This window comes from Lepidochelys kempii, chromosome 10, assembly GCF_965140285.1.
Source record: "Lepidochelys kempii isolate rLepKem1 chromosome 10, rLepKem1.hap1, whole genome shotgun sequence".
Lineage (NCBI taxonomy): Eukaryota > Metazoa > Chordata > Testudines > Cheloniidae > Lepidochelys > Lepidochelys kempii.
The window spans coordinates 76,398,787-76,420,735 of NC_136389.1; the positions used below are offsets into that span (position 1 = coordinate 76,398,787).

The 21,949-nt window shown below is 43.6% G+C and overlaps 1 protein-coding gene across 4 annotated transcripts in view; it reads right to left on the reverse strand.

Moving 5' to 3' along the window:
* Window positions 1-21,399, reverse strand: part of IGF1R (insulin like growth factor 1 receptor) — a 309,308-nt gene extending 287,909 nt beyond the window's left edge. For 2 of the 4 annotated variants that reach the window (XM_073304258.2, XM_073304254.2), the window contains exon 1: window positions 19,960-21,399. In XM_073304258.2, the coding sequence (XP_073160359.1) occupies window positions 19,960-20,053 (94 nt within the window). In that variant the 5' untranslated portion in view covers window positions 20,054-21,399. The remainder of the gene's footprint in view (window positions 1-19,959) is intronic. The other 2 variants (XM_073304257.2, XM_073304255.2) reach the window with 2 other exon arrangements.
* Between the last annotated feature and the right edge of the window lie 550 nt (window positions 21,400-21,949).

Here is a 21,949-nt window from a genome sequence, read left to right on the forward strand (position 1 = left end):
AAGAGAAACAGTTCAGAATGGATTTATATGCTACCCCAGCTATTCAAATTCCTGGCACCTGGTAATTCTCACAAAAAAGCTAAATAAGAACAATTCAAGACCATGGAAAGGAGTTTAGTTCATGCAATAATCCAAAACATCTTCTTAAGAATTCCCCTGAAAGCCCTTAACAAATGCCTAAACTTCCAAAATCTATTCCCCAAAGCCTCAAACTAGAGCAACAGGAAGTACAGCTTTTTTCTCTTCAATGGATGCTTTTAAATAAGGGAAAAAAGTCAATCAGCATTAGACCCATTACAAATCCTGAAAAAGCTGCAGATTCAGGAAGTGGGGGTTGGGGAAGGGTTTGATCCTCCGATGGTCAGCTTGAAAATCCTGACTACTTTATTCAGTAAGCAGAAAGGGTCAGGAATTTCAGAAACGCTAGGTATTTGCATTATTTTCTGAAACTTTACGGAGGAGGGGGGTGCAAAGGGGAAGGCTGTAATTAACCTTGATGCTCCAGGGTATTTTCTGGAGGATATGCACTGTATTCCTTTCTGAACATGCAAGACAGCTTTTCATTCTTTTACATACTGATGGCTTATCATTGGCCATGGATGCAATTAGAATTATTTTTGAGCAGCAGAAACATGGTGGGCTACAGATTTTCCATGGATATACAAAAAAATTTTAAAATATTCCATTCCTCTAACATTGTTTTTTCCTCCACCAACATCGAACAGCAAAACATAGCTAAGATAATGTGCATCATCAAAGAGCATCCTGCTGGTTATGAAAAACACTAATTACTCTAGAATTTATGAAAGCGCCACTATCTCTCATACATTCTGCGCTGAGACAAGGAAAGGTCCATCATACGAATGGAAAACTGGCTATGCTACAGTTTTAAAGGTTTTTTTTTTTAAATATATAAAGTAATTTACACATTTGATTGGTTTAACCAAGTGTCATTCCATTTCAACGTAGCAATATCGTTCTCACAAGTGTCAAGATACCAACATGAAGCTCTACATATTCGTGGTGGATTCTGCAAAGGAGCTTGGAGAACATCAATAGCCAAATGACAGTAAACCTCTTTCTTGATGCCTGCAGGATGCTCCGCCTTATGGTTGAGGAATGGCAACTGTAGCTCACGAAAGCTCATGCTCAAATAAATTGGTTAGTCTCTAAGGTGCCACAAGTCCTCCTTTTCTTTTTGCGAATACAGACTAACACGGCTGTTACTCTGAAACTAAATTCCAAACTCTCACCATCCCAAAGGAACTTATGTCTGGGGTATTTAGGCCTCTCTAGGAACTAGCACCCTTTCCATGAAATTCCATTGTACTTCAACTATGTGACTGAGTATGTTCCGTTTGATCCACTTTTTCTTGAGCAAAGGAGCTTTTCTGGACAAGGAAGCTGGACATCTGGTATTTAAGAAACCTGGGAGGTTTTTCCTGTCATATCTACAAATTCCAAAAGCCAAGCTCTCCTCTCAGGCAGTGAGATCAACCATTTCCCTTCCCCCTCATTTTCTGTAGTCCTAAAAAAGACAGGTACGGAAGGTAATGCATATATTTTCCTCTTATAGCTACTTGGCTCTTTCCTCTGAAACAGCAGACTACGGTCTTCAGATTACCTGATGACACAAAAGGGTGCCCTGTTTGTGGTCAGAACCGGGCAGTTACAAGATAGAATGCAGATTCCACTACGCCCGGTTGATCGCATTCCTGCCTCACGAAACTGCTGGGATATCAGTCTTCCCCCTTATGCCAGGGATTCTCAACCTCTCTCTTTCTGAGGCCTCTTCCCCCCTCCAACGTACTATAAAAACTCCAAGACCCAGCAGAGGAGTGGGGGGCACCTCAGGACTCCTGGCTTCAGCCACCAAGTGGGGGAGGGGGGGTCTCAGGGCTTTAGCCCTGTGGACTGCCAGTGCTCTGGGTGGAGGGCTCAGGGTTTCTGCTCCACTGGGACACCAGGGCTCAGGGTTTGAGACCCAGCAGGGGGATGCCATGGCCCGGGGCTTCAGCCCTGTGACTCCATTCCTGGTGGTAGCCCTGTGGGGGCGCCAGGGCTCAGGGCGTCAAGCTTCAGCTCCACCTGAGCTCAGGGCACCCGGCTTCAGCCCTGCAGCTCCACTTCACCAATGCTCCGGGGGGACAGCAGGGGCTTGAGGCTCTCTGCAGCTCTGTTCCCACTTTCAGCCTCACGGGGGTGCTGTGGCTCAGGGGCCCTGCTTCAGCCACAAGGCCCCACAGCTCCCTGAAACCAGCCTGCAGCCCCCCCTGGCTTGTGCCACGTGCCGCAACCCCCCCTGGCTTGTGCCACGTGCCGCAACCCCCCCTGGCTTGTGCCACGTGCCGCAACCCCCCCTGGCTTGTGCCACGTGCCGCAACCCCCCCTGGCTTGTGCCACGTGCCACTCTGTTCAGATTAGTAGGCACTCCTTCTAGAATATCCTACATCCAGCTCCTCCTGCCTTTTTGACATACGCTATCACAGTCGTATTCTTCACTGCGAATAGCTCTTCTTTGTGGCAGAGCCAAAGGGAGTCCCCGCTTGCCTTCACCTCCAGTAAGTTTAAATTGCATTGCTTCTCAAACACAGATCTCCCCAGCCTGGTATCTCAGGTCCTCACTGGTTCTACAAGGGAATGGTCCTCTGAAGCATTTTCTTCTTGTCTCTTTTTTTTTTGCTAACCGCCATTTCAATAAGTTCGAAAAATTCTGGGAAATCTGGATCTTGGTCAAGGGGTGCAGGAGATAGTTATGGGGCAGAGAAAGCAGTACATGCACAGATTTGTCCTACGGAACTTTGCCCAGCAGAGAAAGTCTGTGCAAGTTACTAGCATCTTGTCATGAACCTACTGGGGAGTGAACTTAATTAACATCCTCATCTTGAGCCACTTCAAGACGCCTTTATATATTCAGAAGCAAAATCAGAACACAAGTTTCCTCCCCCCGCCACTTCAATTTTATGCAGGTCACGTTTAAATAGCCATAACCGTGTTTTTATTCTGTAGGTCTCAACGCATTGTTAACCCCATTTCATAGACAGGGAAGAGGCAGAGAAACACCAACTTACTTGCCCAAGGTCTCACCTGAAGCCAATGGCACAGTCAAGGACAGAACTCAAGCCTCCGGAGTTCTATCAACAAGACCACACTGCCTCCCACATGCACTTTTCTCCAGTCCCACCATCAGAATACAAGTCAGCTACACAGAGACAGCTCCTATAATGCAAGAGAGCAGGCGGAGCTGGCAGGAGACGACACACAGGGAAGCAGGCTGATTTGGAGAAGAGACCTTGCAAGTTAAGAGGGAAGTGCGAGTCTGTCCTGAAGAAAAGGGGAAGCTGGATATTAGGTAACCAGGAATGGGAGAATACTATCCCTTCAGTCTTTTAAGCAGCAAGTGGCCTCTTATAGAAGACACTTAAATTCTTCGTATTTTCCTTGTTGACAAAGAGCAAATGACTGCCCTATTTACCAACGTATTTGTGAGGGTATTTTCAAATAAAACCTTACTAAATAAACTAGCTACGCACACCTGTTTTGTCACAAGCAAACACTGTTCATTTTGGTACCAAAGTCAGTAGTAGCACCAAATTACTTGGAATACAATCACTTCCATATTCCATTCCAGTCTGCCCTTCTTCCCTGCTCTCCAACCCAAAGCCCTCAGTCAGGCTTGGCTTTCACAGGAAGTGAGTCACTATCATGTTGGTAAATCACAATTCAACTTGAGTGAGCCTAAAATTCAGCTGTGAAGAGCAACAAATGAGCGTGACAGCAAGGTCAGATCTGAACTGTAAGTCTGACTTATACACAATTAACACTCCCTTGCCCACTGTTCTGGATTTGCTTAGGAAGTGGTGCATATTTAAGTGCTCTGAAAGGAAGATACAGTTTTACAATTGTTCATTCTCCTCCAAAAAAGCCCCCAAGCATAGTTAGAATTCAAACTATTAACTTTACAGGAAAGAGTAGACAGTAGCCCAGTTATACTATCTAAAATCTTTCTATAATGCCCACACTTTAGGCTCTCAGTACTTCTCAGGTAAATTTAATATATACTCCAAGGCCCAAAGCGATTCATGGAATTTTCTGCTCTTCCCTGGGTATGAAAAGGCTCTGACCAGGTTATTACATTTCTCTACTCCTTGTGTATCCTCCGAGCCAAAAAGGGAGAAGGCAAATTTGCATGAAATATAGACGATAATATATCAATACACACTATAAAACATTCACGCTGATGAAGTAATATTGGGGCTCATAAGCTCTGAAGGACAGCATGATTACACAAACTCAAACACATTCTATCGGTGGTGCATGCAGAAGAAAAGGCTGTTATGCGTAACAGATGGAACCGGTTGTGCTCATAAGAATTATACATGGAACTGGTAGCCCCACCTACAGTTAAGGGTGCCTAACATTTTCCATTGTTAGACCCTGCTTTCAGTTGCTTATAACTTTGCCAAATTTTAACTATCCAGGCTGAAGTTTTCCATGCCATGAAAGCAGAGATTCCCTCCCCCCCCCCCCCCGATGCTGGCACCCAGGCTTTCCAAAGCACCGGGGGGTGCTCGACCCGTGGCTGACCCAGGCCCTGTCCCCACTCCACCCCACCCCTTCCCCCGAGCGCCCCATGTCCTCGCTCCTCCCTTCCCCCCACCCCTCCCCAGCCTCCTGTACACCACGAACCAGCTGTTTGCAACGGGCAGGAGGCATGGGGGGGGGGAGCGCTGATTCGCTGGGCCCGCCAGCGGGAGGCACTAGGGGGGTGGGGGGGAGCTGATAGGGAGGTTGCTGGTGGGCATTTTTTCCCCCCATGGGTGCTCCAGCCCCGAAAAACCCATGGAGTCGGCACCTATGCACCCAGGCAGTGCGAAGAAGAAAGAAGCTGACTGACTTGAATGTAGAGCCAGGTGAATAGCTGATTATTTGGTTTGTTGGCAGTTCCAAAAACTGAACCAAAAATTTGGTTCATACCAAACCTAGAAATTCCAGTGAATCAAAGAAGTTGACAAAAAATTAATTCTTAGTCAAATGAAACAACCGTTTTTATTAAAATCAAAGCAAAGGAAAGTAGGCGCTAGAATCACAAAATGGCTGGAGGATGACCACAAAGTGGTGGTGCCTCCCTTATAACGGTTAGGGCACTCCCCAGGTTCAATTCTCCCCTCCTCTGCCTGATGTGGAGAAGGGATCTGAACCTGGCATGTGGTGTGACCCATTGCCCGGTGGTCCAGACAGTCTGAGGCAAGTCCCTCATTCTCTCCTGTTGAAGCTGTTCCTCTATGTATAAAGTACCCAAATACTCACTGGGCTACAAGGAAAATGCATCTATAAGCCCAGTGGCTAGGGCACTCACCTGCCATTTGGAAGACAAATTCAAATCCCTTCTCCACATCAGGCAGAGGAGTGAACTGAATCCAGATCTCCCACATCCCAGGTGAGTGCCCTAACCACCGGACTAAAGATTACAAGGCCGGCACCACCACCAACTTCTCTTCCAGCCATTCTGTGAATGGTGCTTATGTCCCCAAATAAAAAACAAAAAACACACACACTTTGGCCAAAAATCACTCAGGAAATTCTTATCAAAATTGCGAACAGTTTTGGACCAGCCACAATTGAATTTTTGCATGAATAAACAATTTATCCAGAAAAAGTCACTCAGCACTACCTGAATGCCACACAGGACTCAATTCTATCCCTGCCTCTGCCACCGAGCTCCTGTGTGTTACTGGGCAAGTCACTTGCACCAAACTTTTCACAAGTGGTCACTAATTGTGCGTTACTCATTTTCTGGGTTTTGAACTTGAGACATGCAAGGTGTTATTTGCAGAAGTTCTGAGCAGTCCCAGCTGCAAATGACTTTAAAGGAAACTGTGCTCTGAAGATATAAAATGCTTAAGGTGACCATACGCCCCGCTTTGGCCGGAACAGTCCTTTTTTTAAGCCCTGTCCCAGCCGTCCTGACTATTTTGGCAAAACCGAACATTTGTCCCATTTACTCTTACCAACTGATCATCAGTTGGCAAGAACCAGAGCAAACTAGACTAATGCCAGTTTTGCAAAAAAGGGGTGCAACCCTAGCAGGGTGCAGAGGAACATGCAGGGGGAAGAGCGAAACACCACCAATCCTGCACAGAAAGGAGGGCTCGAGAGAGCGGTTCAGGCCGGGCTGCCCCTGCATGGGCGGGGCGGGGTGGGCGCATGGAGGTCCTCGGGCTGGTCCCATGCAGTGTTCCATTTTTCCTTTGGGAAGATATGGTCACCCTAAAAATACTATAAAAATTATAAGCACTTTGAAAAAGTCAGGCCCCAAGTGTTGAAAATTAGGCATCCAAAATTAGCAGCCATTGATAATTTAAGCGTTAATCTCTGCCAGTCAGTTCCCCTTCTGTAAAATGGGGTGTTATAAAGAAACTCAATGTCTTTGAACCACTTAGATCAGTGGTTCTCAAACATTTTTCCTGCAGGACCGCATTTTTGGATATATTGCTTCCAGCAACCCCAGGCAGCACTGAGGACGCCATTTTGCTTTTCAAAATGGCATCCTCCTCACAGCATGACCTTGCACATAAGATGCATGCGAGGTCACGCTGTGCAGAGAATGCCGTTTTGTAAAATGTCATCCTCTGCACACTCAGGACTGCTGCAGTGCAACCCCACTTGGGGTCACGACCCACAATTTGGGTACTGCTGACTTGATACTTCAATGATGAGTGTCACAGAAGCCTATAAGGGCATTAATTCTGTATCCCAGATTTAGCTGTTGTGCAGTAAATAAGGCCTCAGGTCACCCAATGAATGATGAGCATAAAAAAATATTTAATAGTTATACGTTCTGTGAGAATCATCATTCTCGCACAGTAAATGAGACAGGTATCCTATTGGGAAAAAAACAACAACGTGTGGTGATGTAATTAAAGACTATCATAAGCACAAGGAGACAGCATTAAGGTTGCACGAACAACCTTAATTCTAGCATTTCCTAACTTGTGTGCTTGACTTGGCAACCTTAACATTCTTTTAGTGTGGGGGGATTGTTTTTTGTTTGTTGTTTTTTAAAGAATTATATAGACTGTCTTCTCAGTCAGTCAGTTAACAACCAAGACTTCCCCCACACCAAGTCTCAGGTTTGCTAAGAACAAAGTTTTGCACACATCTTGGAATGCCTAGTAATACCTTGCTTCACAGTTTAAAAAAAAAAAAAAAATCTTTTTCCTCCAGGTTAAAAGAAAAAGTCATCCAATGAGTTTAATACATTTTAAAAACGTTAAGTCACTTACACCCCTATAAGGTCAGCAATTATTGATATTTTACAAATTGGAAGTTACAATGCAAATGCATGCAAGAAAATACATTTCTTCACAACCCCTGCATGCCATCAGCTTCTGAAGTATGATATTTGACCACCCCCCATTTTAGCATGCATGACTACCAATATTGTTGTCCAATCCCCTTTTTTTAAAAAATTCAGCTATAATATTTAACTTGAGACTTTTCTATCCCACTAGTGGACAGACAGATGCTAATACATTGATGACGACAACATCTTGCTATGTTGTTTTATTTGCTGTTCAAAAAAACCAAAAACAACAAGCCCACAATTTATAACTGTCAAAGTAGTATTAAAACAGGACCAAATCCGCAGAGAGATAACAAATGTGAATGCAACTGTGCAGCATTGCAACATAACATCAGATTCAAACATTCCAAGTGCCTGTCTCTCACGCACACTGCAATGTGCTGTGGGTAATTTCAAAATATTGTCACTGATGTTAAATAGATGAACACCAATAACGCCTCAGACAATGTTGGCCCACCCACTGAAATTAGTTACACATGTTGTTGGGCTTGGGCTTTTTTTTTTGTTAAAATGTTGGAAACCTTTTTTGCCAGGTTAACCAATCCTGACTTTAGTCTACTTGGCATTTCTAAAGCATTGCCAATAATATATAGCTCCATTCAGAACACTACAAAAACTGTTAATAGCTACAGACGCTTACACATGATCTTACCAGACTCCTCAGAGGTAAGCATTTAGTCTAACTGCAAAACGGACTGTCTGAAACGAAAATGCATCTGTAACAGAGGAAGTCACCCAAAAACTACTGCCCTAACAATGTAGCGAAGGTACCTTTTTCTGTCTTGATGCTTTTTGGTTTGTGATTTTTTTCCACATATTGTTCAGAGATGAAAGAATTGAGAACAGAGAGTGCATCTGTTGTCATCACAATTTAACCGCAGTCCATGTATTTATACAGCGTACCCTCCAAAATAACACTGCATCTGTTAAGATGACAGTATTTTTCCACAGGAGCTCTGCTGTGTTGCAGAGCAAGTCTGACATTGTTGCTTTTGAAGTGCTCATTGTGATCCACCCCAAATTCCTTTATAATCTTCCTCAAATGTACTGAATTGTAAAGCTGTTGCTCTCTTGGTATGGCTCGGAAACAATAAAATGTTAATACATCTGATTAGTGGGCAGTTGGCACTAAAAGTCTTCTACTGAGAATGCAACATGTTTATTTAAACAATGAGCCACCAGGAAACAAGAATCTCATTTCTTGATACATACAAAATAAAAGCATACAAAGCCAGAACTCTCCTGCATAGCTTTACATCAGACACTTTCACAGACCCATCTTCAATAGAAACACTGCAATTCTCCCATTGTCAGGGCATTTCTCTGCATTTCTGTTACAGCTGCAAGATAGCTCACTAATGAACCATCTTTAAGAGAATATTTGTGCACTTCTACAGAACACTTGGACTTAAACTGTTAAGGTGGACACAACCTCAGGTTTTAACCGTGATTCTAGCGATTTAGTGTAGGCCTAAAAGACGGGAGTAGGGTGGAGTATTTTATAAGCCTCCTTTATAAGAACTGGTATGAATAAGGAGGTTTATAAATTTACTAAACCTTCCTTGCTGTGGTGAAAATTCAAACAGCATTTTGCTAGCACATGAAAGACAATGAAACTGGACAGAACCAAATGAGTTTTTTTACCCAGTTTCTGTCCAGAAGCTTAGGTCACTCCCAGATTCACAACCCAAGCTGGCTCAAAACCCTCCCCTTGTCTTCAAACAAACCAAGGCCAACTCTCAGTTTTGCGACCAGACAAAACCTGATGAATGTCTCCCAATTTTGGCATTTCGCTAGGGAAGTTCATGCATCAATAACCTCCATCCTGGGTCTAGCCCACAGATGGACTACAGGAAAAGATGATCAACCCATTAATAGAAAATTCCCCTCTACTGAGTTCTCCAGAGAATACCAAAGGGTAGGCGTTAAGCCAGGGGCGGGCAAAGTTTTTGGCCTGAGGGCCACATCAGGTTTCCGAAATTGTGTGGAAGGCCAGTTAGGGGAGGCTGTGCCTCCCCAAACCGCCAGGCATGGCCCGGCCCCCGCCCCTTATCCAATCCCCCCTGCTTCTCCCCCCCCGAGACTCCTCCCCCATCTAACCCCCCCGTTCCCTGACAGCCCCCCCCGGACTCCTGCCCCATCCACCCCTCCCTGTCCCCTGACCACCCCCAGACCCTCCTGACTCCCCCCGCCACCCCATCCAACCCTCCCTCTCTTTCCTGACTGCCCCCCGCGGGACCCCTCCCCCATTCAACCCCCGTTCCCCACCCTCTGACCACCTCGACCTCTATCCATGCCCCTGACCACTGCCTCTAACTCCCCTGCCCTCCATCCACCCCCCCGCCACTGCGTTGCTAGAGCACTGGTGGCTACCGGTGCTACAGCCGTGCCGCCCGGCTGGAGCCAGCCACTCCACCACGCAGCACAGAGCGCTGGGTCAGGCCACGGCTCTGCAACTGCGCTGCCCAGCAAGAGCTCACAACCCCAGCCAGCAGCGCAGTGAGCTGAGGCTGTGGGAGAGGGGGAACAGCAGGAGAGGGGATGGGGGCTAGCTTCCCGGGCTAGGAGCTCAGAGGCTGGGCAGGAAGGGCCCGCGGGCCATAGTTTGCCAACCTCTGCTTTAAGTTCTAGCTACCAGGGATAGGACTGGCAGTCCACCTGGCCTTTGGCACTTTCCTCTGTGCTGGCTTACAGGGCTTCCCTCTGTCCAACCTCAGTACCTCTCAAAAGGGGGAGAAAGAAGAAAGTACACCAACACACTTTCTAACAGCAAATGACATCTGCCTCTGACACTGCTGGGAGGCCCCTTTCCTCAGTTTCTCCTGGGAGACTGGATATTGCAGGGAAGCAATTAAAAAAAAAAAAGCAGCAATGTTCAGAAAAAAATTCTCAGCCACCAGAAACTGAGGGGGGGGGGGGAGTTTAACTACAAACTAATACAGAACCACAGGCTGCTTCCACCTGCTAGAAACCGGAAACAACTGGAGAACAGCCAAAAATTCTCCTAGTCAAGAGGAGGGATATCATCAAAATTCTGGAAGACTCCCATCTGCTGGAGAGGAGAATGACACTGAGGTACCTGACTGGGTAGGAGTGCACTGAAGAATGTTCTGCTCCTAAACTGGGTTTCTGGTATTAAAGTAGAGTCTTTTGCTAAAAACTACAAATCAAAAGTCTCTCTCTGCATCCTCTTAACCAAAGTGGCATTTTGGGAATGGATCTAATCCCAATGGAAATTTAGGTACATTAGGCAATGATGTGTATTTAACTATGGGTCAACACTTGGGGGAAACAGTAGGGGGGAAATGCCACATCCAGTGATCAAGAGAGAAAACAGAGGGCATCTAGAAGGCCCTCCCCATTTCCATAACATCTCCTAGCTATTTTGTGGTCAGGGGTTGCCACACCATTTCCATCTCTTCCTCCCTATAAATAGCTTTCCCAAAGTGAAACTGATTTGATTCTTGCCAGTTTCATCGCTGCCCATTGGTTTCTGAATAGCTAAAGTGAAACAGATTAGAAAGGTGTTAATTTCAAAGTATCCCTAATAAAGAAATAATGAGGCACCTGTCCCTACATGCCACAAAAACAGCACTGAATCAGATCATGTTTGGGAAAGTTGTTTTTGATACCACAAGTGCCAGAAACAAGCCCTCTGCCCTTTTTTAATCAGAAGTTTAAATTCCGTAGACACACCTATCACCTGTTCCTACTATCACTAATGAGGAGACTTAAGCCCTATATCAGGGTCCATCCAAGTTTCAGCAGGGTCTAGAACGGGGTGGGCAAACTTTTTGGCCAGAGGGCCACATCTGGGTATAGAAATTGTATGGCGGGCCATGAATATTCACAAAATTGGGGGGGGGGGGAGGGCTCCAGCTGGGGGTGCAGGAGGGTGCTCTGGGCTGGGACCGAGGGCAAGAGGGGATCAGGGCTGGGGCAGGGAGGCAGGCTCCAGGCGGCGCTTACCTCAAGCAGCTCCCAGAACCAGCAGCATCCCCCCCCCCCGCCTCCTATGCAGAGGCGCAGCCAGGCAGTGCACGCTGCCCCGTCACTTGGGGTGGGGGTAGTGTGCGGCTCCCCCTGGCTGCCCCTACGTGTAGGAGCCAGTGTTGGGACATGCCACTGCTTCCAGGAGTTGCACAGAGTGGGGCAAGCCCCCGACCCTGCTCCCCAGCGGGAGCTTGAGGGACGAATTAAAACATCTGGAGGGCCGGATGCAGCCGCTTGGCCGTAGTTTGCCCACTCCAGTCTAGAAGTTAACTAGATGTAATGGTATACCATACATATGAGGAAACAGATGTTTTACCAACAAGATGATATCACAAAACAAGGAACACACAGAATTAAGGTAACAAAGCTACCTCCACAATACCTTATCACAACACAGAGCTACTGAGATATCCTGCTGCTCCTGCACATTGTTCTATGTACAGCACCCCCATACACACTTAATTAACGTTTTCCAATATGGTTTGTGTATGACTAATTTTAATCATGTGTTGAGCCTGAGCTCATTACCCTGTCTGATACTTTGCCCTTTACAAGTAAAGTGTCGAAACAGAACAAATCTTGACTATAACAATGAAAACATACTTCATACTCTCTGCTAATTCCAACTTGCATGCCCACCAGTTATACCTGGTATATTACAATAGCATCTGAAACAAACAATACTTAGAAAAATGCATCATCTTTGCTCTAATTTATGGATGCTCTCTCTTACTATAAAGCCATTTGTTTTAAAACTGTCATATTTTTGTAATACAGTATCATGAAAAATTTAAAAAGTAATTTGTATAAACCTAGCTTATAAACTTAAGAGCAGGTACAGTACATCTGATTCAAACAGACTGTGCTGATACAGTTTGAATTCCAAGGGACAAGGGGATACTTGGGACTATTTCAGATCATGCTCTGAACACTTCCAGCACCTGAACTTCAAAAATCCTCCCTTGTTCCTGAAAACTTTGGAGTATTTGCTTAAGCATGAAAAGCTGAGAAGTTACACAAACTTCCATTTAATAACTAAATTATTCAAATAATGGAAGGTGTGGTTGGAGAAAATCAGGCAAGTCAGCACAACACCAATTAAAGGAAAAACACAGTCACACATTTATCTCCAGAATTAGAAGAGCCCCTTATATGATCTATATGCTTCCACAGTTTGACACACACATTTTTTCCTTCTTTCCAAAATAAAGTAGTACAGTATCCCAAGAATTTTTTTTTAAAAAACCCTAAGAGAGAGTGCTCTGATCAGAGCGGATATTCACACTTCTAAGTAAACAGAGCTATCTTTATAGCACGTAATGGCACCAATAACAGGTTTGCAGATAACGCACTCCCTGACCCGTCACAGAGCTATTTCAATAAAAAAATATTCATTTTGTCAGCATCATGTGGGAGATGAACTCATCCAAAACCAAGTTTTTTTTACAAAACTAAACTATTACCAGCATTAATTTCTGCAGTAACAAAAAAAATAGATAAGACATAAAGACAAAGTCTTTAGTAGTACTTATTTCATCCGCAGTTACAGCACAGAAATATAACAGCAGCTTATGTTAATTCTCTGATGGAAAAGAGCTTCTCCCTATTTTGCAGAAAGCATGCACCTTTATTCAAAGAAGTCTGAACAATACAGTGTCTATAAATGTGGTACTTAAAACACAAACTTGTCGGCAAAGAAAAATGTTAACCAGTTTATTCCTCTAATTAAAGAAATAAGTTATATTAAAATGTGTAGTAAAATTATACCATGTTCCTGCAAGACAGTATTTTTGCAGCACTTTCAAAGCTTATTTATCCCTGCATTTCTGCTCAAGTATGATCATACTGCATCAATCAGGGGTAAAGGGCTTACTGGGTGGATGTGTGAAAAATTCATAGATATTAAACATGCTGGAAGTCTTCAACAAAACTAGCCTGAAAGTCACGGAGACACAATGGTGCATACTGATGTACTTAATGTCAAGCCAAACAAGAAAGGCACTATCAGTTAACAGGGTAGTCTGATCTTTTTAACAAATCAAAACAGTTACTATTTAGATTAATATCAAGGCTTGAACATTAGGACTTCTTAACAGTTTTACCAAAAGCAAACTGATATGTTCTCTTTTGTAAATATACCAATAAAATACAGATTGTATATATATATTTATGTCAATTTTTGCTTTCAGCATACTAACAAGTTTTACATAGCCTTCTATTTGTACTCTAAAAGTTGCTTGCACCTTGTAGTTTAAGAAATTAATCATTGATTTAAACTAAGATCTAGAAGGGTTGCTTAGATTTAGTATTTGTGAAGGGTAGTTAAACCATCTGTAAAAGACTGAACAAAATCTAAACCACCACCACCAGCTTTTGGTAAGAGATTTATCTCCCTAATAAATCAATAAATTACTAAACTTTCCTTTTGAAAACCTTTCCAAAAAATTAGCCGCCCTGACTTGAACAACTTTTTAGTCTGTTTATGACTTTTGAGGAGTTGATAAATTTATAGTCCATTTGAAGAGCATACAAAATGTTCATTCATATTATACACCTATGTTGTTATTCATCTGCCTGTCTTCAAATTGTGCCCCAGACACTTTGGATATACAGAATACATAGAACTATGAAATTTGTTCCGATCTTGAACTCAGATAGCACCTGCTGCAACTTGGCTAAGAAAACAGTATCAAAGCAAGTTAGCTAAAAACCACACATGTGCCTTCTTATGAACTATTGTTAGTAGATTTCTGCTTTTGTGCAATAAAAGGTTTTGGAAACTTCCTTTTTAAAAATGGTTCATAGTTCACAAAAACCAATCCAAGTAACCTACTACACACAAAGAAAGGCTGTCTACACACCTTAGAGTAATAAGAAAATTTTTCATGTCAAACACAGCAAAACAGCAAAATCACTCCTTCCCTTCAAAATCATCATTGTGTTCCAAGTGTTCTGTGAAACAGGAATGGTAACAGAAACTCTAAGGTTTCAGAGTAGCAGCCGTATTAGTCTGTATTTGCAAAAAGAAAAGGAGGACTTGCGGCACCTTAGAGACTAACCAATTTATTTGAGCATAAGCTTTCGTGAGCTATAGCTCACTTCATCGGATGCAAGTGAGCTGTAGCTCACGAAAGCTTATGCTCAAATAAATTTGTTAGTCTCTAAGGTGCCACAAGTACTCCTTTTCTTTTTGAGAAACTCTAAGGTTTCACAGATAGTGATGAGACTAAGTCCAATCTTTGTTAGAAAGACCTGTAATAAACTGAAATCACGTACTTGCAAACAACTTTAACCATTGCTCAAAACACTTGAGACACAACTTACTACAATACAGCACAAGTCATTTTTTAAATTTAGGGATACAGTCATCACATTTTTCAATACAAAATTGCACTTGCCACTGCTGAAATTTACAGTAAGCCAGCTGTTATTAGGTAAGACCATAAAGTGTTTTCAAATATGAGAGATGTATACTAAAATTAAAGTAAGATTATTTATTAAGGTTAATAAACCAACATTTAAGGGATGATTTCAAAGGTCTGCAGTGCTTCCTCAGTTTAGGTGACATCTTAATATTACAGAAAGAGATAAAATTAATATCTCTAGCATCTTATTGATGAAATTCAACATTGTGTGACAAGGTACAGAGGAAATAGGCACAAACTAATTTCTATTTTTTGCTCAGTAAATTTATTACAGACTTTTTGGGGAATATTTTTTATTGCTTTAAATCATTTATTCAATTTAGTCTGTAAACTACCCTGATGCATACATCACACATGACCATCTAAACAGGTTAAAAGAAAGTTGTGTTTCATGAAAGATCATGAAGTGATCAAAAAGTGTACAGAATAGTTTGTTTTCACACAGTATTTGTGCCTCCTAAAATGTAAGACCAGGAGGGGTCACTAGACAGTTTATACCATTTGTGAACAGGAAAAACTGCATACAATATTACTCATCATTTTAATCCATTAACTGTCTTCTCTCAACTCACCAAATGAAAACTTCCAATGACCACCAGTAAAATTGGAGTCTACTGAAGAAGCATAAAAAACTGATCAAAAAAAGAAGTTCTTAATTCATGCTAATATAGTTTTAAAATCACAGTTACAACTTCAGTCCAATAACGTATATCCCTAAAAATATAGTATTGTATTTTAATCATTAAATCAAAGAGACAACCTTTTATTAAGCAGAAGAGTATATTCTTAAATGTAAATTTAGTAGAGCCAAAAAAACAAAAAAAACATTTGAAACCATTTAACTACACTGCAAGTAAAGCACATGGATCTAAACTAGCCATTTAATAGTGTAAAGGTTTCAGAGTAGCAGCCGTGTTAGTCTGTATCCACAAAAAGAAAAGGAGTACTTGTGGCACCTTAGGGACTAACAAATTTATTTGGACATAAGCTTTCGTGAAGTGAGCTGTAGCTCAACAAAAGCTTATGCTCAAATAAATCTGTTAGTCTCTAAAGTGCCCCAAGTACTCCTTTTCTTTTAAGAGTGTAAAGAAACTTAAAACTAGCAGGTTTTTCTTCTTGTGAAAACTTTAAACATATAGGCTTTAAGGAAAGAAATCGAGTGTGCTGACAAAGGCAAAACCAAATTATTAGACTCACATTTCAGAGTCATTCTAACATTAGTTTTAACAAGGATTGAATGTTATTAGAATTATATGTTCGACTTTCACTTGTTTATAGAATCCACACTATTCCTCCATTAACGAAAAACTAATTTCTTCTGTTTCACTCAAGCTAAAACCAGTTAATTTTATTCTTCACTTCAGCCTATTCTCCTCCTCCACTTCTAACAATATTTTTGTCATTCGTTATTTAGTCAAACTCTTTAGTTGGACTTCCTTTACTTTACAGGAAGAAAAACATTTTTCTCCCCCAAAATACTGGTTCTACAATTAAACCAGCTACTACCAGCATCCTCATTCCATAACAGTTCCTATGTTCTGTCCTTTTAACACATCCTGCTTCATATTAACACAACCACCACCATTTCCTAACCCTTTTAGCTAATGATTCATACACCCCTGTGTCCTGATTCTTGTATTAGAATGATTTAACATGTGCCTTTACACTTGTTGTTGGGGTTAGCACTGATTACCTCACTGTTTCTTCCGATGGACTCTAATCCTAATCATTTATTGATAACCTCTAAATATTCCCTCTCTCTCTTATTTCCAGTGTACCTGATTAACATTAATTCCTTTAAGACTGAAACATTTCATATTCAGTATCTAAATTGCCCAAAGAATTATGTAACTCACTCAACTAACTATATACTCCTATCACCAAGCATATTAGGAGATACTGATGTTCACGCTACACACGTACACTGACTACATTCATAAGGATTTTTTTACTATGCATCCTGAAATATGGATCTGAAGATACCAGCATGTACTATTGTTAATAAACATTTGAAACAAAGTGTAAGCTCTACATATGGGGTAATGCTCAAAGCCAAGATAAGCAGATTCATTGACATAGTCATGGGTCCAAAGTAGCATTACACCAGGTACCATACTAATGGTATTTTTATTCTGGGTGTCTAATATTTTAAGGCACCCCTTTCAGCTTTTTCCTTCCATTAATACCTAAGGTAAGGAAACAAAAGCCAAATTTCAATATGCTCAATACTGTGATCTTACACAGGGAAAAAAAAAAAAAAGGACATTCTGAGTTTAATGTGCATCTTAAACCTGCCTCAAGGTTTAAAGGGTCTCCCCCAACACCTGGCCATCTTACATACCACATGAGCTACCTCACCTGCATGCAAAGTTTCTCAGGAATGGATTTCTTTGCTCTTTTGACAAAACGTTGGTATACTGTGAACATCTTTTCCTTTTAAAGTACTTGCATTTTAAAGATTTTTTTTTTTTGGTCATTAAATCTCATCTCTTACTGATTTATTAAGTATTAGGAATTTTTTTTCTTCCTGTTGTAACTCCTGTGTACTCCTATTTAGGAATGCCTTGCTTGTTTGACCAGAAATGGAAGTGCCTTTTAGCTATGACATTATATATGAACAACAAATAAAAATAAGATAAATCTTCCTTCCTCTACTGTGGGGAGAGGAAAGAATACAAAGTGATGCAAAACATCTGTCTGGGGGTCATTTTTTCCCCCAAATAGTAAAGTTCTTTCAGTAATAACTCATGAAAACAAAAACTCATGAAAACTGCAAACTACAAAGTCAACGTAATTAGAGGCAGTATTCAGCTAAGACAAGCTTCTCATCTTATTTTGTCACATTGAAATGCCTGGATCTTCCTCAAAATACAAGTATTTCATGTGAGATTTATTAACTGAGTCATTTTAGCTAGATGGTCCAAATACAAACATTTCAAAAGACTGAAAAATAAAATCCAATGTATTATTGTTGTCTCTGTTAAGAGAACGTTTCTCCTCTCAACCATTGCAAATGCTCTGGACTTGGTAAAAAATAATTTAAGAACATTTATTCCATCAGTTTAAGAGTACATTGGACCAAAGTTTAATTTTTTACATTTATTATTAATCATCTCTAAGGTGCCACAAGTACTCCTTTTCTTTTTGTGAATACAAACTAACAGGGCTGCTACTCTGAAACCGATTAATCATCTTTACCTTGATTCTTCTAGACACCAGCATACACCACCAACAACCAAAAATAGCAAGCTCTGGGATTTTAGTTTTCAACCCTAAGGATTAATCTCCTCTCTGGAAAGCAATTCTAGCTAAAAGATTCGACTTATCCGAAAAAGAAAACTCTCCCAGCCCTTGCTGGCTCAAGCATTACAACATTAAAAGCCAAGTTGTGCCCTGACTTTTAAGGAGTTAATTGGCATTCACTGTCTAACGAAATACAATATTACTCAACATGCCTCACAAATTCCATCTACCCTCGCCTTGCCCGAAACATTTTTACAACTGGTTTAATTGCCGGTACATCCAAAGAACTTATTTTCCAACGTAAAACGACTACTTAGAGGTTTCCCTGTATGTGTTTCAGAGTAGCAGCCGTGTTTGTCTGTATCCGCAAAAAGAAAAGGAGGACTTGTGGCACCTTAGAGACTAACCAATTTATTTGAGCATAAGCTTTCCTGAGCTACAGCTCACTTCATTGGATGCATGTGTATGTGTTTGTTTCTTAAGTTTCAGGAATTCTTTCCTCATATTTTAATGGATGAAATGCACTCTCTTCTCCGCACACCTTTTCAAAAGTAAAAACTGGTTACGTTCATCAATGGTTAGAGCGTTTTAAAAAGTTAAACCATTCAGCTAGTAGGAACGGATCTAGCATTAAGGAAACCTCCTGTCTACACAAACACAAAGACAAACAGAGGGAGATCGAGCACAATGTTAAAATGGTTGAAACAAAAAGGCATTTTTTATTTTCATTTAACAACACCCCCAATCTTTCCCCCCCCCCGCCAAAAATGGGGGCAAAGTAACCCGTAATTTTAGGGGCCAGCCATCCAAACTAATAAAACAGAAGAAAATTGATTATCTGCACCGATTAATATGCTGATCATTGCTATCTAGTCAATTTCAGCTCCCACCATCCCCACTCCCCTTCTATTTTCCCCTGCAACCAAAGGGGGCGGGCAGAGAATATAATCACAGGTTTGAAATGTACAAAAACAAAAGTCGGGGATTTTGCAACTCCCAAACAACACGGACAGACACTGCGATTCCGAAAAGATAAACAGCAGCAAGAATCCACACCAGACATCTTTATGCACTGGAGACTTAACCATTTGCAGAGCGTGCGCGCACACACACACACACACACACAGAACCACGTTACTCAACAAGGCAGAATTTACACACACACACAGAAGAAAACAACTCGTGCTCTTTCAAAAGAATCAACCGCAGAACTTCAGTTCTAGGTATAAAAACAGCTTCTAATTTGATTTCTTCATCTTTAAGTTTCTAATCCTTCCAATCATCAATACATTTGTGTTTTTTCCCCCACCCAGCCACACAAGTTGTATAGATCTATATAAAATATATATTAGATCGGTGATCTTTGTATGCTGACATATAATCCTTTTACATCTGTGCATCCCAAGAAGAGGCTGCCACACTTTGCAAAACAAAAACAAAAAACACAACCTGCTTATTTACAGAAATCCTTTCAATTAGAAGGTATTAAAACTGGATTTTAAAAAAAGGCATCCAGTGATTAAAGTCAATGTTCCCTTCTAAACGCTGGAAGCACGTATTCCTGGGCCTTTCGGTGTTTAATTGGCACTTTACAGTCTTGGGAGTTTAACATCGGCATATTGGGGGGAAATCTGGAGAGGCTTTAAGGAATGAACACAGTAGGTGAAAAGATTAGGGGGTTGGGGAGAAGCAATTGGAACTATTACTCCTCAGACACGGGAAAGTGTCTAAACCCTGGTTACATTAAGGAATATCAAAGCCATCCACTCCAAGTGAGGAGAGAGAAAAGAGCAGCCTGAACTCAGGGCATTAAATGTGCTTAAGGAGCAGATTCAACCAGGGGAAAACACAAGCAGCCCCTGAAACTCAAGTCACCGCAGTGCAAAACAAGCGCCCCTCTCCCCCATGTTAAACGAGACGCAAAATACTCACTTTCTCCATTTGTTGGCCACAGACAAAGTGTGGCAAAGAAGAGCAGAAACCCCCAGAATAAGGTCAGGGACCCTCCTCCAGCGCCAGACTTCATTCCTTTTTTTTTTAATTATGGACAAAATCCCCCTTTCCCAAAAAAAAAAAAAAAAAGAAAAAGAAAAAGAAAAAGAAAAGAAAAAAGTCCAAACCTCTCCCCCTCCACTCACACACAAGAACTATAAATTGGGAGGCTGGGGGGAGACCGAGGGAAGGAGGGGGAAATGACCTCCTCCTCCTCCCACACAAAAAAACACCCCTCTGGGTCTGAAAATTGGAAGGTTTTTTTTTATATTATTATTATTATTATTATTTCCCTAGCTGCTGTTCTTCCGGAGGAAGCCACCCACGGCCAACAATGGAAACGCTGGGCTGGTGCGCCCCCAGAAAGGGCGAAGCAACACTCCCCCCTCAGCGCTGCCTGCAGGGATACAATGTGCACAGAAGTAGCACGCACGAAGCACATTGGGGCTGGCAGCCCGTATCTTCAGCCTCCATTTTCAAACACCACACAGGCGCAGCAAACACACGCGCAAAAAAAAAAAAAAAAAAAAAAAAGAAGGGGGGGGAATCCAAAGCAATCTTAGGAGGGAGGAGGAAATACAGCTTCCCGAGCCGGGAGATTATTCCCCTAAGCGCAGGCTGCTGCAAAGGGATGCCCCCCCCCCTTGCAAGCTCCCCCCGACCCCAGGCAAAAACCAGTAAGTCCAGGGGGCTGAAGATCCTACAAACGCGGAATAATAATAATAATAAAAATGAATGAAAAGGCTCCCCCCTCTTCCTCCTCTCAGCGCTGCTGCCACCGGCTCCTTTCCCCCCTCCCCAAAAAAACAAAACAAAACCAACACAAAAAATCCGGGACACACACACACACACACACACGGCGGCAGCGGGGAGAGCGGAGGAGCTCAGCACTCCTCCTCCTCTTGCGGCAGCGGCGGCTGCTCTCCGGCTCGCATCCCTCCTGGCTGCTGCTTCCCCATGGCACGAAAATCCCAACCCAACTCAACCCCGTGCGCGCGCGCTGCAAACCTGCCCCGCGCCTCGTCCAGCCCAACCCGGGGGGGGGGAGGAGTAAGGGGGGGGTGCGAGGAGGAGGAGGGGGGGCGGGTTGCTCGTAGCGGGGGGAAAAGGGGAGGGGGATCCGGTTTGCTGAAGGTCAAAGCCCAGCAGCCTGTTTGCAAAGGGTCCGCAATTCCTCCCAGGGGGAGGGGGCCGCCGGGGGGGGGGGGGAAAGGGGAGGCCCCGCCGCCCTGTATTGAAGTCGCTGGCCGCTCTTTGCGGGAGGGCTTGCACCGCGCGGCGGCTCGGTCTGCCCCTCTCGCCGCTCCTCCTCGCTCGCACGGGGCCGCGCTAAACGCTGGTAAACAAGAGGCGGCCGATGCCGCTGCCGCTGCTTGCACGGGCTCTGGGGACTGGGGGGGGGGGGGGAGGTGGGTCTCGCGCGCGCGCGCGCTCCCGGGCTCCTCGCGCTCAGCGGCGGCGGCGGGGGCCCCGGAGCGGGCGCGCGGCAAAAAGAGGAGCGCGGGATCGCCGGCGCCGTCCGGAGCGGAGCCCAGGCGGCAGAGCCGCGGCGCGCGCCCCCCTACCCCCCGTGCTGCGGCCCGGGGCCGCCCGCGCGCGCGCGCTGCTGCAGCCTTGCCCCAGTGCCCGGCTCCGCCGGCCCGGCCCCGTGCACAATGCTCGGCGGGCGGCAGCTGCCCGCGCCGCCTGCGTCCCAGTGCCGTGCGAGGAGGAACAGCACTGGGCCTGACCGGCACTGAGCTCCCTGGGCTGGTGTTTTTGTTTTTCGGAGGCTGCGAGCTTGTGCGCTGGAATCTGCTTGGCGGGGCGGGGGCGAGGGCGGAGGGAAGTCCTCGTGGTCGCAAAGGAGACCTTCAAAACGGGAACAGAGGGTCAGCCCGAGGCACTGATGGCTCCGGGTCTGCCAGGCCGCCCCGCAGCCCTGCAGGCT